The sequence below is a fragment of the Panthera uncia genome (genome assembly GCF_023721935.1).
Source record: "Panthera uncia isolate 11264 chromosome A1 unlocalized genomic scaffold, Puncia_PCG_1.0 HiC_scaffold_17, whole genome shotgun sequence".
NCBI classification, from domain to species: Eukaryota; Metazoa; Chordata; class Mammalia; order Carnivora; family Felidae; genus Panthera; species Panthera uncia.
Window position 1 is genome coordinate 146,767,825 of NW_026057577.1, and position 15,714 is coordinate 146,783,538.

At 42.6% G+C, this 15,714-nt stretch overlaps 1 protein-coding gene across 2 annotated transcripts in view; it reads right to left on the reverse strand.

Annotated features, from left to right (window-relative positions):
• Nucleotides 1-15,714, reverse strand: part of ADCY2 (adenylate cyclase 2) — a 415,077-nt gene that overhangs the window by 76,071 nt on the left and 323,292 nt on the right. For both annotated transcript variants that reach the window (XM_049648289.1, XM_049648290.1), the window contains exon 15: nucleotides 4,234-4,318. In XM_049648289.1, the coding sequence (XP_049504246.1) occupies nucleotides 4,234-4,318 (85 nt within the window). The remainder of the gene's footprint in view (nucleotides 1-4,233; nucleotides 4,319-15,714) is intronic.

Here is a 15,714-nt window from a genome sequence, read left to right on the forward strand (position 1 = left end):
GGGAGGCTGGGAGGGGACCACATGGAGCTGGATGAGCGGACATGGTGGAAAGGAACCGCACGGACATGACATGAGTCCACGAGTGCTGACTTAGTGCCCGCTTATCAAAGTGTTTCAGTGGGCGGAACTCTGCTGGATTCCCTGGGAGACAGAAAGCAAATGTAGGAAACAAGTCTCATCTCAAAAAAAAACTACTCTATGTAAGGGAGACAACAGTTACACTCATCAGAGAGAGAGAGAGAGAGGAGGAGGAGGAGGAGCCAAATAAGTTGTTAAACAATCAAGTGCTAAATTATGGGGCACAGATCCTAAGTCCCATGGCGCTCAAAGAAGAGCCCACTGCAGGGGCTGGTGGGGTTTCTGAGAAACTTTCTAGAAGGTAAGCAGTGGCAGGGCAACATGGCGGTGGGGGGACAACGCACTAGGGGGAGCGGCTAGGGCAAGGGAGGGTGGGAGTGAGGGACAGACAGCCGTGCTCTGGGCTTCTCGTTAGCAGTAACGGTGAGAACATATAAATTCCCTGACATTTTCCTCAGACTGTGCCACTGAACAAATATCTGTCTCATTTTTCTATCAGAAGAAAAAAAATGCGTTTCATTATCACTCTTATTCTTTGGCCATTTTTTTAGCCCCGAGGGACCACAGGCTATGTCTCTACCTTTTTTTTTTTTTATATGAAATTTATTGTCAAATTGGTTTCCATACAACACCCAGTGCTCATCCCAACAGATGCCCTCCTCAATGCCCATCACCCACTTTCTTCTACCTTTTTATCAAACCCAGCTGCACAATGACCAGTCAGTATAGCTACATGTGTTATATTTCCTGTGTAAGACAGGGTAACAAAGGTAGAGCTCTTGGAGGAAAAAGATCAGTCAGGCTTACCTTTGCTCAACCTCCTTTATAAAAGTATTTTACTCTAATTCTTCATACAGAGAGTTCAATACCAGTAATATTTTTTAGAAATTTTTTCCCTGTAGTATAAGCATCAGTATTGCCTCTGGCATTTAAGTTTTCCAAAGGTCAATGTATGTTCATAGAAAGATATTAAGGATATTAACATTTCTTTCACAAACTCAGTACTTAATCCAAAAATAAATGCAAATCATACTAACACCTCAGAGAACTGGTAGGCTTTCAAGAGGCCAGAGAATGAGCAGTGAGGATGTCATACCTCTCCATGACCACTAGGAAATATTTGTGACACACACAGCTTTGGGCTGAATGGGGAGGGCCGAATAGAAAGCACGCTGAAAGCTTTCCTGGGTTGCCTTAATTTCTTTGATATTGATGGTGAGAAAAAAGCCCTTACAGAATAGTTTACACAGTACAAAGAACCTCTTATGGGAATGAGAAGAATTCCTTCTTGATTTTATCTGGATTCCCTCTGGATCAAGGATTACAGCTGACCACTGGTGGGGGTGGGGGTGGGGGACTCATTCACTGATCTAACTCAAGTTCAGAAAGAACAGACGTCCTCAAGCCTAGTCTCCCTGACCACTTTGGCAAAATACAGGCTTCCTTTGAAAAGGAGGTAGGCACCAGTTCATTCCCAGCACTGAGCTTTTCTCTCTCTTTTTTAATATGAAATTTATTGTCAAATTGGTTTCCATACAACACCCAGTGCTCGTCCCAACTGGTGCCCTCCTCAATGCCCATCACCCCCCCTCCCCCCCCACCCCTCATCAACCCTCAGTTTATTCTCAGTTTTTATGAGTCTCTTATGGTTTGGCTCCCTTCCTCTCTAACTTTTTTTTTCCTTCCCCTCCTCCATGGTCTGCTGTTAAGTTTCTCAGGATCCACATAAGAGTGAAAACATATGGTACCTATCTTTCCCTGGATGACTTATTTCATGTAGCGTAACCCTCTCCAGTTCCATCCACGTTGATCTCATTCTTTCTCTTTGCCAAGTAGTATTCCATTGTGTATATAAACCACAATTTCTTTATCCACACATCTCCAAAGGCAAGGGAATTAAAAGCAAAAATGAACTATTGGGACCTCATGAAGATAAAAAGCTTCTGCACTGCAAAGGAAACAGTGAACAAAATAAAAGGCAACCAATGGAGTGGGAAAAGATATTTGCAAATGACATATCGGACAAAGGGGTAGTATCCAAAATCTATAAAGAACTCACCAAACTCCACACCCGAAAAACAAATAATCCAGTGAAGAAATGGGCAGAAGACATGAACAGACACTTTTCCAAAGAAGACATCCGGATGGCCAACAGGCACATGAAAAGATGCTCAACATCGCTCCTCATCAGGGAAATACAAATCAAAACCACACTCAGATATCACCTCACGCTAGTCAGAGTGGCCAAAATGAACAAATCAGGAGACTCTAGATGCTGGAGAGGATGTGGAGAAACGGGAACCCTCTTGCACTGTTGGTGGGAATGCAAACTGGTGCAGCTGCTCTGGAAAACAGTGTGGAAGTTCCTCAAAAAATTAAAAATATATCTACCCTATGACCCAGCAACAGCACTGCTGGGAATTTACCCAAGGGATACAGGAGTGCCGATGCACAGGGGCACTTGTACCCCAATGTTTATAGCAGCACTTTCAACAACAGCCAAATTATGGAAAGAGCCTAAATGTCCATCAACTGATGAATGAGATTTTCTCTTTAAGACAACACACGAGTTATGGACTCCCTAGCATCTGGTGTGGGGGGTGTCAGGGTTTCATGATGCTCCTGGGAAGGTGGGTGTGGGATCCTGAAGACCTCGAGGGACCACAGGCTGGGTCTGGGAGGGGCCAGGAGCCATGAAAGGTTGGGTGGGTTATACCGAACCTGAGAGGACAGACATTACATAAGACCAAAAGCATTCTCGCAAAGGCAGCAAAGTTGCTCTGGAGATACTTTCTCCAGCCTCCGCTTCTGTTTCTTTTCTATAGCAATTTAGTCTAAGAAAAAGTCAGCTTGAAACCTTAAATATACACTGTGTTCCACACCCCACCCCCCCACCCTGAAGACTGGATTCCTTAGGAACAGAAAATGACTAATGTGGCTACTTAGGCACAATGATAGAAGTTGCTTTAATTAGAACGAGGTTTGGATTTCCAGTGGGACCACAAATGATAGTTCCTATTCTGAAAACCTGAGAAGTGGGCTGCAGAAGCCTTATGGGGGCCAGGAAGTCAGAGGGCGGGGCCCGTGTGCTTTTCCACCTAAGGAAAATCTGAACGTGGATAATCAGGCTTTTTGGTATATTGAAGCACTTTAGAAACTTGACAAGGATTCCCAGGGGGCAGTAGTTACAACCTATAGCCTTCAGGTGATTTTAAAGAAATCTGAGATGCTCTGTGTGCATTCCAGGAAATCAGGAACCATAGTGCCACTTCTGGAAGTTTCCAATCCAATTCAAAACACCTCAACTATGATATAGCAAACACCCCCCACATAAGTTTGCAACGGTCCCCAGCAGACATCGTGCAGTGTCCACTGTTGAGAGGCAGAGACGAACTTTAAGATCTTTACACTTTTTAGCTAAAAGGTTCCAACACATTAGACGAGAATGGACCCGATGCTCAAAATCTGGCTCAGAGGGGGCCTCTCTTGTTTCCACACATCTCCAATGAACAAGATAAAACACTGACTACCTTTTTTGGATTTCTATCTCATTACTGGCTTTCTGAGGCTCTCATGGGGCCACTTGCTTTCGACTCAAGAATACACTTAGATTTGATTCTTACATCCTGAACTAGCACTTGACCCATCCAAGCTTGCAATGGTTGGTTTAAGTCATTAACTAACACTATGAATGAACACTGTTAATTAAAACACAAACAAAATATATTTTTGCATTTGCTGTTTTCATATGTCCCCAACTTTTATATCTTGGAAGTGGATATAAAAGAAGTATCTGGTTTACATTTTAATTCCCCTGCACACGAAAAGCCTCCTATTATACTAGGAGTGGCTGCTCTAAAATACTCTGAAAACTCAGAGGACATAATGGAAAATGGCGACAGAAATAAATAAACATGGATATAATTTGATGGTGTGACATCCAATGTTTCAAATAATCTTCAGCTCAGTGTCTTGATTGCACATGAGCTGCCTCAGTTTATATTCTGGGCCGCTGGCATGAAGGGTGCTTGCGTCTTCACTGGGATCCGTATCCCTTGACATGTTAAATCAACAAGCCCGGTGTTTCAAGCCAGAAATCAGTTTGCCTTCAATGAACACAGTTTTCAAAATCAGGTCCATATGTGAAGTACCTACCAAAAGCTGTCCAGCAAAGCAGACGAAAAGGATACAGGCAAGCAAGAGAAACGCGGCTCCAAAGGAGATCCCGAGAATGGACGTCCTACCAGGAGACAAAGAGGAACAGGTTAGTGTGGGAGTAGTTCCCGTTACTCTGGAAAGCCATCAGTAATATTTGTGGCGTAATTAGGACTTAATTTCATGGGGCCTTCATTCCTCACTCATTTTGTGAAAAATGAAAACGGAGCTAAAACAAACCAAAAACGTGTCTATAGAAAAGCATGTCTATGGGGCGCCTGTGTGGCTCAGTCGGCTGAGGGCCAGACTTCAGCTCAGGTCATCATCTCGCGGTTCATGAGTTTGAGCCCCGCATCGGGCTCTGTGCTGACAGCTCAGAGCCTGGAGCCTGCTTCGGATTCTGTGTCTCCCTCTCTCTCTGCCCCTCCCTGGCTTGTGCTCTGTCTCTCTCTCTCTCTTTCAAAAATAAACAAACATTTTTTTTTTTTAGTGTTTATTTTTGAGACAGAGAGAGAGAGAGAGAGACAGAGCATGAGTGGGGGAGGGGCAGAGAGAGAGGGAGACACAGAATCGGAAACAGGCTCCAGGCTCTGCTCTGTCAGCACAGAGCCCGACGTGGGGCTTGAACCCACGAGCTGCAAGATCATGACCTGAGCGAAGTCAGACACTTAGCCGACTGAGCCACCCAGGCGCCCCCAAAAGAAATAAACATTAAAAATTTTTTTTTAAAAAAAGAAAGAAAAGCGTGTCCACAATTATGTCTGATCAACTTGATGATTCATCAAAGTAAGCACCGTTTCCTTAGGAAAGGAAAACAATCTTTTTACAACTCTCCTCTGCACCTGGTACTTTTCTGCCCGCGTGTCGTCTCTTGCCTGCCACTGATGTCCTGGCTGCTGCTGCTTCTAGAGAAGTCTCATGGGATGCCCTGCAAGATCTCAAGACCCATCCTTACGCCTGCTCACTGAGGAAGCAGGCTTGTCTTCCCCAGTACAATCCAACCAGATTCAACTCCCTTCCAAACTGATGCAGCTATACGATTACCGAGCTTCCCCGAAGATGCCAGGGGCCATGGCCTTCACATTCTTGCACAAGCGGACGAACACGCAAGCTTCCCGTGATCACGTGAAAAATTAAGTCACAATTCTGCTACCGACACATTACGGGTAGATAAAAGCATTTATACGAATCGTACACCTCTCTGAGACATCCTTTAAATGGCTCGAAAGTTCCGAGCCTCCTACAACTTCATTTATTCCAAGGACAGAAGCGTTAAGGGGTACCAAAGGAGCCGAACCGCAATGAAGAATTAAAGGTGCGATTCAAATGAGACATCGGAGGAGAGGTCAGGTGGTGTATGCGTCAGACTGCGATGGAACCTCCCACCAATGAGGTTGGCTAGAGACACTGGGGAGACAGGACCGGCACAGAGAACGCAGCGGCAAGATGCTGAATGTCGATTAGCTGCGCGGAAGCCTCAGATGCAAACCAGCCACACGCTGAAACCCCAGCGACCGTGCGACGGTGAGTCCGTGCGGAAGGAAAGGGAGCAAGTAACCGGTGAACTATATAAATCCCCTGATGCCATCGCCATGGGAAGGCCCCACTCAGCTCACGTTCTCCAACACGTACTCTATCGCGAGACGATCACACATCAAGGAAGAGCGACAAAAGTCAGACGTCAAACCAAAACCTGCGCCTGACAACGATGACGCACCGGGCACGGAGTTATCTTCTAGAAGGATCCGCAGTGCTTTCGAATACCTGGACCGATGGTGTGACGTCGGTGCACGTTTCACGAGGCACGTTAGGTCTCCGCTAGAGGGGGTAGCACAGCAAATACACCGAGTCCCATGCTAGGCTGCGACGATGCAAAGACAAGTGAGGTGTCACACCTGTTTTGAGCTGCTTACAGGGTAGCAGAGGTAAGCACCATACATCCTAACCTCCCCTACCTAGAGCGTCCTGCTTTCGGACATCACTCAGTCCCCGGTTGGAAGCCACCGGTCTCTCATGTCCCCAACACGCGATCTCAGAGCCTCCCGCTCAGCCGGGCGGCGCGGAGGGAGGGGAACGTGCAACAGCCAACACCTCTCAGCAGTCTTGTGACTGACGGACAGCACAGTAACTCATCTGCTGAATTTGTTTGCCATCTTTCTCATCCATTTTTATAGGAGAGCTCTGAGGAGTTTTCTTAGATTCTGTGCTGCCTCGTTCCTTTCTGCCGTCAAGGTAATGTCAGCTTCACGAGGCTGAGTTCAGGCACATAACATCTCTTTCTTGGGTCTGAAACTTCAGATAACAAATAAATGATCTTTTATGGAAGGGTTGGTAAATATCGACGATAAAACCGTCTGATGATAGTGACGGCGATGATGGTAATGGTGATGATGGTGGCGGTGGTGATGATACAACACGGCGATGATGTGAGGAGAGATTATTTATTCTGTACCAAGTGCTGTTCTAAAGGCTTTATATGTAGAGTTCACTTAACCCTCACAATGATCATGAGTACTAGTTACTATTATTACCCCATTTTACCAAGGAGAAATTGAGGCCCAGAGAGGTTAAAGAGCTTGCCTAAAGTTACACGTCTATTAAGCGGTGTGGTTAGGAGTAATGTCCGTTCAATTGTACTCCTGACCCAGGTTCGATTTTAGGGGTAGACACGTCACATTCCTGCCTTGTTTCCTGGTTCTAGGTCTTGAGTCAATTTTGATAATTTTCCTGGAAAATTACCCATTCCATTTAAATTTTCAAAGGTAAAATATTCTACATAATATTCTTTTAATTTTACAAGCCTCCATATTTGAAGCATTTTTTTCTTGTCCTTAATGTTATTTTTTTCCCCTCTCTAGATCAGAGTTTTGAAGTGTTGCATGTCTGTTGATCTCAGTGAATGAGCTTTTGGCTTATTATGAAGGTCTATGCTTTCTGACAGTTTTCTACATAGTTTCTGATTTAAGTTTTAAAAATTGCTTCCTCCTTCTTCATGCAAACTTATACTGTCTCTTTCTTGATTGTCACTTATTGCCATTTTTTTGTATTTTATAATAAATGCACTGAAGTACATAAATATTCCTATAAGTACTGCTTTAGCCAACTCCTATAGCTTTTGATTTATAGTTACTCATCTTCTTTCTTCTCTAAAAAGTCTGTACTTTCAATTTCCATTTCCTTTTAAAACAGGAATAATTCCAAAGTGTGATTTACAAATTCCACAAGGAGATTATTTTTAGCCTGTCCCTGTTATTTCTCATTTCATTAGATTTGATCGGAGAGAGTGGTCTCTTTTATTTCCACTTTGACAATTTATTTTTCTCCTAGGGTGTGATGAATATGATCTACTCCTATTATATCTTATGGATTTCTGAAAAATGACACATATTTCCTTTATGCTGGAAACAAAACATGTTCCCTAAATACATCTATTGTCAGAGCCGGATGAGTTAGTCAAATCCCCAGTGGGTTGACTTAATGGCTCAATTTGGTCTGTCAATTTTAGAATGTATTAATATTTCTGGCTAGGATTGTGGGTTTGTCAATATATCTGAACACTTTAATCGCATCTCTTTATTTATTTCGAAGAGGTGTTGGAGTGCATGAAGATTTATGATTATTAACTCTTCTTGGTGACTATACCATTGTAAAAGTCTTTCTTTTTCTCAGGCTGAATGCCTTCCACTTGATTCCATATCATCAGAAATTTTTATTCCTGCAGCTTTCTTTTTCCTCTAAGCTGTTTCTCAGAATAGCTGTTTTCCATCCTTTATTTCCAAACTGTCTTGTCTTTTAATTTTAGTGAGATCTCCTGTACCTGGTACACAGGTGACCTTTTGTTTTAGCCTCAATCTTTGAGCCTCTTTCCATGAATAGGACATTTTTATCCACTCAGTTATTAAAATTGGTTAAGATTTGACCGCTTGTTCCACCTTAGTTTCTCGAAATGTTCAGTGGAATTCACAAAAAAGTCAACAGAGTATCAATCTTCTTCTAATCTAAGATTTAAAATATTAATAAATTTAATAGATATACCCCTATTAAAACTTTCTATCCAATTATGTGTCAGTTTTGGTAGGGTAGCTTTTCTTTTTTTTTTTTTTTTAATTTTTTTAACGTTTATTTATTTTTTAGACAGAGAGAGACAGAGCATGAACGGGGGAGGGGCAGAGAGAGAGGGAGACACAGAATCCGAAACAGGCTCCAGGCTCTGAGCCATCAGCACAAACCTCGACGTGGGGCTCGAACTCACGAACCGCGAGATCGTGACCTGAGCTGAAGTCGGAGGCTTAACCGACTGAGCCACCCAGGCGCCCCGGTAGGGTAGCTTTTCAAGCAATTTTCCCATTTTATTAAGTTGTGAACCTTTTTGGCCTTGAGTAATTTGTAATATTCCATATCTATTATATAATATTGTAATATTATATCTATTACATAATATTCCATATCTGTTAATGTCTGTAGGATCTGTGGTGAATCCCCTTTTATTCCTTATGTCATTAATTTGTGCGTTCTGTGATGATCTCTCTTTCTTGATCAGTCTTGCTAGTGGCTTAGGAATTTTTAAACTTTTTCAAAGAATCAACTTTTGGCTTTCTTAATTTTCTGTATTGGTTATTTTCTATTATGGATTTCTTCTTCCTTCTTGAACATCTTTTCCCTTCTACTTGATGTGCTCATCTCTTTATGGCTTCCTAAGTCAGAAACTTAGACAACAAATTTTAGCCCTTTCTTCTTTTCTAATGTAAGTATTTGAAAACTACAGATTCCTCTCTAAATTATTGCTTTAAACTACATCCCCATATCTTGGCATGTTTTTTTTTTTTTGATATTCAAAACATTTTCTAATTTCTCTTATGATTTTTTCATTTGACTCATAGGTTCTTCAAAAGCATAAAATCTAATGCTGAAATATTTGTGGATATTTTAGTTTTTATTTTTATTTATTTACTTTTTAAATGTTTATTTATTTTTGAGAGCGAGAGAGAGAGACAGAGCATGAGCAGGGGAGGGGCAGAGAGAGAGGGAGACACAGAATCCGAAGCAGGCTCCAGGCTCTGAGCCTCCGCACAGAGCCCGACGTGGGGCTTGAACCCACGAACCGTGAGATCATGACCCGAGCTAAGGTCTGGCAGTTAATCAACTGAGCCACCGAGGCACCCAGATTGGTGGATATTTTTGATATACACTTTTTATTTCTAACCTGATTTTAGTGTGGTTGGACATCATACTGAAAGATTTTTTATCTTTTCAAATGTATTTCAATCTTTACAAATTTGTCGAGATGCTTCTATGGCCTAGTATGTGTTCTGGCCGTGGTCCACGTGCAGCTTAAAATCACATGTATCAGGGGCATCTGGGTGGCTCAGTCACTTAAGCATTGGACTTCAGCTCAGGTAGTGATCTCATAGTTCATGGGTTCAAGCCCCACATCGAGCTCTGCAGTGACAGTATGGAGCCTGCTTGAGATTCCCTCTCTCTCCCCGCTGTATTGAATAACCAGTTAGTTGTCTTTTAGAAACATTCACAGAATATCAGCATATAGTCTTTGATACTCTCTCACATGTTTAAGCACGTCGAATGCCGTGCATCTCACCCTGCAGATTCAAGTTTGCTCCTGGCATCATTTCAGGTCAGCCCAAAGAACTTCTGTTAGCATTTCTTACACTGTAGGTTTGCTGCTGAACTCCTTTAGCTTTCTTTCACTTGCAAAATGTCTTTATTTCATCTCATTTTTTAAAAAAGAATAGCTTCACTGAATACTGGATTCAGCATTGGCCATATTTATACCAGTGGTTCTAATCAGGAGTCGGTCATCATTCCCCTCATCCATCTCTAGCTGCAATGTCTTTTTCCTCTGGCTGTATTGAAGGTAGTCCCCCCCCCCCCCTTTTCTCTTTGGCTTTAGCAGTTTGACCTTAATGTATCACCTGTGGTTTGCTTTCTATGTATTCTGCTTGCCGTTGGCCAAAGTTCTTGCCTTTGGAGGTTAACGTATTTCAATCAACTTGGGGCAATTTGTCACTAAGTATACCGGCAATTTCCTATTTGTCTTCTAATGCCTTTCCGTTCCATCTCCTCAAAATTCCATTCCCCAGATTCTCTGCCAACTGTTTCTAACTAGGTTTGGCCAACGGGAAGTACTGGCGGAGCCTGGAGGCTGCTGGGGGAAGCAAGAAGCCTGGGGGTTCCCTTTCTTACTCTCTATTTAGCAACCATTTTCTCAACAGCCCGCAACTCCTGCCTCCCAGGAGGTCTCGGGTCCCTGGCAGACAGCCCACCCCGCCCTGGTCCCACGAAGGCCTGGTGTGGTTCTAGCTCCTGCAGGAAGGTCCGGGAGCCTGCGTTTCTGGCAAGCCACCTCCTCTTGTGTCCTTCCAAACCCAACGATGGCAGCTTCCTTGTCGCTGTTATACCCTCTCCTGTTTGGTTTCTCAGCCCTTCTCTCATTCTGTAAGGGTTTCACTTTATTAAATTACCTTGTGGAAACACCTTAGGCAATTTCTGTTCTGTAGTGGACTCAAAGCCATTAACTAACCTTTTTTCTGGGTACTACCTCATTAGTGGTTAAATGGAAACACAGGAAGGACTGGAGTCAGTTACTTCTCCAAATTTCTTCCTTTTTCCTTTGGGGGGAAAAAAACTCCCCATTGTTCAGTTTTTACTAGAAGTATGGAGAAATATTTACATTTTTCCATTGGTTATGGCATATCTGAATTTCCTCAGGAATGGATAAGTTATTATGGATTGTACCGGCCTCTAGTCAACACATATCTCAACAGAGCCAGTGACTGTTATGGGTTAACCTACTTGTGAATCAGAGTTGAAATAAAAGATTCCTACACTACAATGACTTTTCGAGGCTCTTGTTTTTTCGATACATTTCAATTTTGGTTTTAGGAGTAATTAGTTTGCTATGAAGACAGGTGATAGAGAGTCTGGACATTCGAACAGACATAGTGACGTGAGCCTGAAGGAACCACAGGAGCACTGAAATGGACTCTCGCGTTTTATAGTCCCCCACCTGATACAGCGAAGAACCTCAAAGAAGAGCTGGTGGCATTTTTTTTCTGGATGCATCCGACGACCACTACTTTGCTCTTTCTCAAATGTCAGAATTCCCACAGACAGCGGGCTGCTGATAAAGGAAGAGAGTCGTGCTAACACTATCGAGTCTCTGTTTTTGCATTGGTGAAATGGATGACAGATCACCATTAAAGCAGGAACGAGCATTCTTAAGAGTACGTTAGGACATGAACTACCATGTCCTAACCATGACTCAAGAAGAAAACAGAAATTCTGAATAGGCCTATAGGAGTAAAGAGATGGAATCAGTAATTGGAACAAAACCCAAACCAAAATTTACTTGCAAAGAAAAGTGCATGCCCAGATGGCTTCACTGGTGGTTTCTACAAAACACGTACAGAAGGGTTTTTACTATTGTTTCCACAAACGCTTCCGGAAAGTAAAAAGGATGGAACATGTTCTCATTCTATCAGGTCAGTATCACCTTGGTACCAATATCGGAGAAAGCTATCTCACAAGGAAACAAAACTCAGACTGGTATCTCTTAGAAGTATAGATACAAGAACATTGGCAAAATATCGGCAAACTGAATCTAGTCACATATAAAAAAGGATTCTATAACATGACCGAGAGGGATTTACCTGAGTAATGCAAGGTCGGTGTAATATCTGAAAATCAATCAATATAATACACTACATTAATAAAGGACAAGAACCCCACATGATCGTCTCAGTAGCTATAGAAAAGCATTAGACAAAATCTGAAACCCTTTTATTATAAAAACTCTCAACAAACTAACATTAAAAGGGGATTTCCTTTATCTTGATTAAGGCAACTGTGAAAAACCCACAGATGACATCATACTTAATGATGAATTGCTGAATGTTTTCCTCCTAAGATCATGAACAGGAATATATCTGTGCTATGACTACTTCTATTGAAATTACCCTGAGGCTTCCAGTCAGGGAAGTTAGGCAAGAAAATGAAATAAAAGGCATCACATTGGAAAGGAAGAGGTTGTCTGAATTTGTAGATGATATGGTCTGGTACAGAGAACACGATGTCACAGCCTGAGACTCAGACTCAGAGTGGCTCAGACCTGTGGCTGTCCAGTGTTCAAGTTCATAGCACACTGGCATTTGTGTTCAGATGGAAGCACCTGTCATCCCAGGGAACAAGAAATCCCATGAGACAAAGTAATGGCTGGCCAAAAGCTCTTAATTATAATCATTTATCCTGCCCACTCTTTCAAAACCATGTTCAAACTCATTAAACATACCAAGATGTTTGTGTCACATAATCAACTTTAACATTCTAGTTGCAAAGCGGTTTCTTTTTTTTTTTTTTTTTTACTTTGGATGACTGATTTATTCTTTTTTTGATGATTTCTTTTTTAAAAAATTTTTATTTAATTTATTTTTTTTAATTTGCATCGAAGTTAGTTAGCATACAGTGCAACTATGATTTCAGGAGTCGATTCCTTAAGGCCTGTGACCCATTCAGCCCCTCCCCCCTCCCACAACCCCTCCAGGAAGCCTCAGTTTGTCCTCCATATTTAAGAGTCTCTTATGTTTTGTCTCCCTCCCTGTTTTTACATTATTTTTGCTTCCCTTCCCTTGTGTTCATCTGTTTTGTATCTTAAAGTCCTCATATGAGTGAAGTCAGATGATATCTGTCTTTCTCTGACTAATTTCGCTTAGCTGTTTCTCTTTAATGCACAAGCATAAATGATTTATATGCTCCCTGAAAAGCAAACTTGACTCTTCCCTGTCACAAGGCAAAAAGAAATATGCTTTTTTAGTGATAATTCTTGACTTTGGCACTTTAATCAAGTGTATTGTGACCATATATGGAAAAGGCTGATTTGAGACAAGGTCCTTTTTCCTTTCTGTTTTTTTTCTAGTCGGTGTATTGCTCGCAGGTGGTCGTGACACGGATGAGGAAACACATTTGCAGACAGGAAAAATCCAGCAGGAATATATATATGTCCCCCAATATCTAAAAGTTATATGAATTGTAAACTATTTCTATAAGTAAATAATGGTATCTTCACCTTGAATTCCATTTAATGGGATGACTTTCATGTCCCTCCTCCCTTGTTGCCCTCACTCCTCCCCGCAAAAATGATGTGGATTCTCCCATCAGTGCCCTGTTTGCACCTGTTACGTGGGGTTCGGCAAGGAAAGAACTCAGGAAAGAAGGCTTTTCTTCTAACTACAAGTTAGCATGAAGTAATACACATCCCTTTATCTCTCTCTCTTTTAAGTGATAGGTGACAGAACTTCAAAATGAAAGGGAATTTGGTAAAAAAAAAATGAAAAGGAGAAAAGACACTGAAATATTCATCACCATTACAGATCACAGTAGCCTTTCTCTGATGATAGGACTTTGCAGCAACTTTGAGATGTTCTGGCCGCTTCAAGTCGTATGATGTGGGAAACGGGAGGAGGCGTTGTTTTTGGCAGAGCAAAAACTTCTACATCACAGCGACAAGAAGGGGTGAAGATTTGAAGTTTAAGACATACTATTCCCCAGAAGGTCCGTCTTCTCTTTCTACACTCATTTCTTACGTGAGCCCATCCTAACCAAGGGATTTAAATATTACGTATGTGCTGGGTTTTCCGAATTATGACTTCAACCCTAGCTCCTCCATGAACCCTCCAGGACTCGCACATTCCCTCCCTCCGTGAAGCTCCATCACTTGTCTAAGATGCACACACATGTCTTTGATGCCCAGAACTGAGCCCTTGATTCACGTCTCTCCCTGACCTGCTCCTTCCCCAGGATGCTTCCTCCCTGTAAATGGCAACCCCATTTTCCCAATTGCTCAGGCCAAAAACCAAAACCAACACCAAAACAAAAATCTCACAGAACTCCGCTTTCTCTTATTCTCCACATCTCATCCAATGGCAAGACTTGTCTCCATCACTCTTCATGAGATACTCCAGAATTTGACCACTTTTTACCACCTGCACTGCTACTCCAGTACCAACCGTCATCTTAACTGGGCTTCCTACTTCCAGCCCCCCTCCCCTGCAGCGCAGCAAAAACAATGCTTCTAAATGTAGCCAGATCACATCCTCAGCTGAGAACCTTCCAGGGCTTCCTGGCGCATTATACCTAATGTTCTCCCAGTAGCCTGTGAGAGCCAACACCTGTCTTCACACTGCTCCTCTGACCCCATCCTCCACAGTGCTCACCTGGCTCACTCTCCTCCTCGAACACACTGTGGCTCCTATCATCTAGAACATTCTGCCAGATATCCACAGAATTCCCATTTCAATTCACTCGGGCCTCTGCTTTAATGTTATTTAATCAGTGATGCTTTCCCTGATCACCCTCATCTGAAATACCACCTTCCAGGGTGCCTGGGTGGCTCAGTCAGTTAAGTGTCCAACTTCAACTCAGGCCATGATCTCACGGTTCGTGAGTTCGAGCCCCATGTCAGGCTCTGTGCCAACCGCTCAGGGCCTGGAGCCTGCTTCAGATTCTGTGTCTCTCTCTCTGTCCCTCCCCTGCTGGCACTCTCTCTCTCAAAAGTAAAATAAAAACATAAAAAGAAATGGAAATATCACCTTCCACTGCTCCGTAGTGTTCTACTGTGTCTTATTTTTCTTAAAAGCATATCACCACTGAATTATTGTATGTGTATTTGTTTATTACATTATTGTCATATGTCCTAATAAAATGTAAGTTATATGAGAGAAAAGGCATTTCGGGGGCTCCTGATGCTTTCCTAGCATCTCTCACTGTGCTTGGTATGTGACAGCTCAAAATCTCCTGCTGAACGATTCCACAAATGTTCGGCTGCGTGTGTGCTTCTGTTGTGAATTTCTGTTTCTATAACAAATGCTCAGAATAGGCATGAAGTAAAGGTACATGGCCTGTTTCACTGAGTGAAAACACGCTCGGTTCCACTTTTATTGTTATCGCTCGTTTCTCACCACACCAGTGGCATTCAGCTAACTGCAACACAAATCTGTTTTCATTCCTGGAGAGAACAGAGGTTTTCATGAATTCCATTTTTTTCACCATGGTAACAATTTTTAGACAGGCCCTCTGTTGTACACACTGAAGGCTACAAATTCTAGCTCCCCTTGGAGCCAGGTTTGAGCATGTGATTAAGATCTGCCTTGGGTTATAAACCAAAGGGTCATGAGGTAGCTGCTGGGAAGTTTCCTCAAGAGAGGGCAGTAATGAGTGTTTTCTGCCCTCTGCTTCTGAGTCTGTTCCTCCATCAGGTTGCTCAGAATGTGTGTTGCCATCTTAGAGAATGAAGATGAGGAACCAAGTCTAATGAAAGTAGGAATGTGTGCTGGAGGGATCCAGGCCCCCCAAAGAACCCAAAGGACAGAGCACCATACTGCCTCTGGCCTTTTTATTAATGGGGAAGAAATTAAACTGCTAACTCACATTCAAGCTACTCACTGTGGGTATTTTCTTACTTTCAGATGA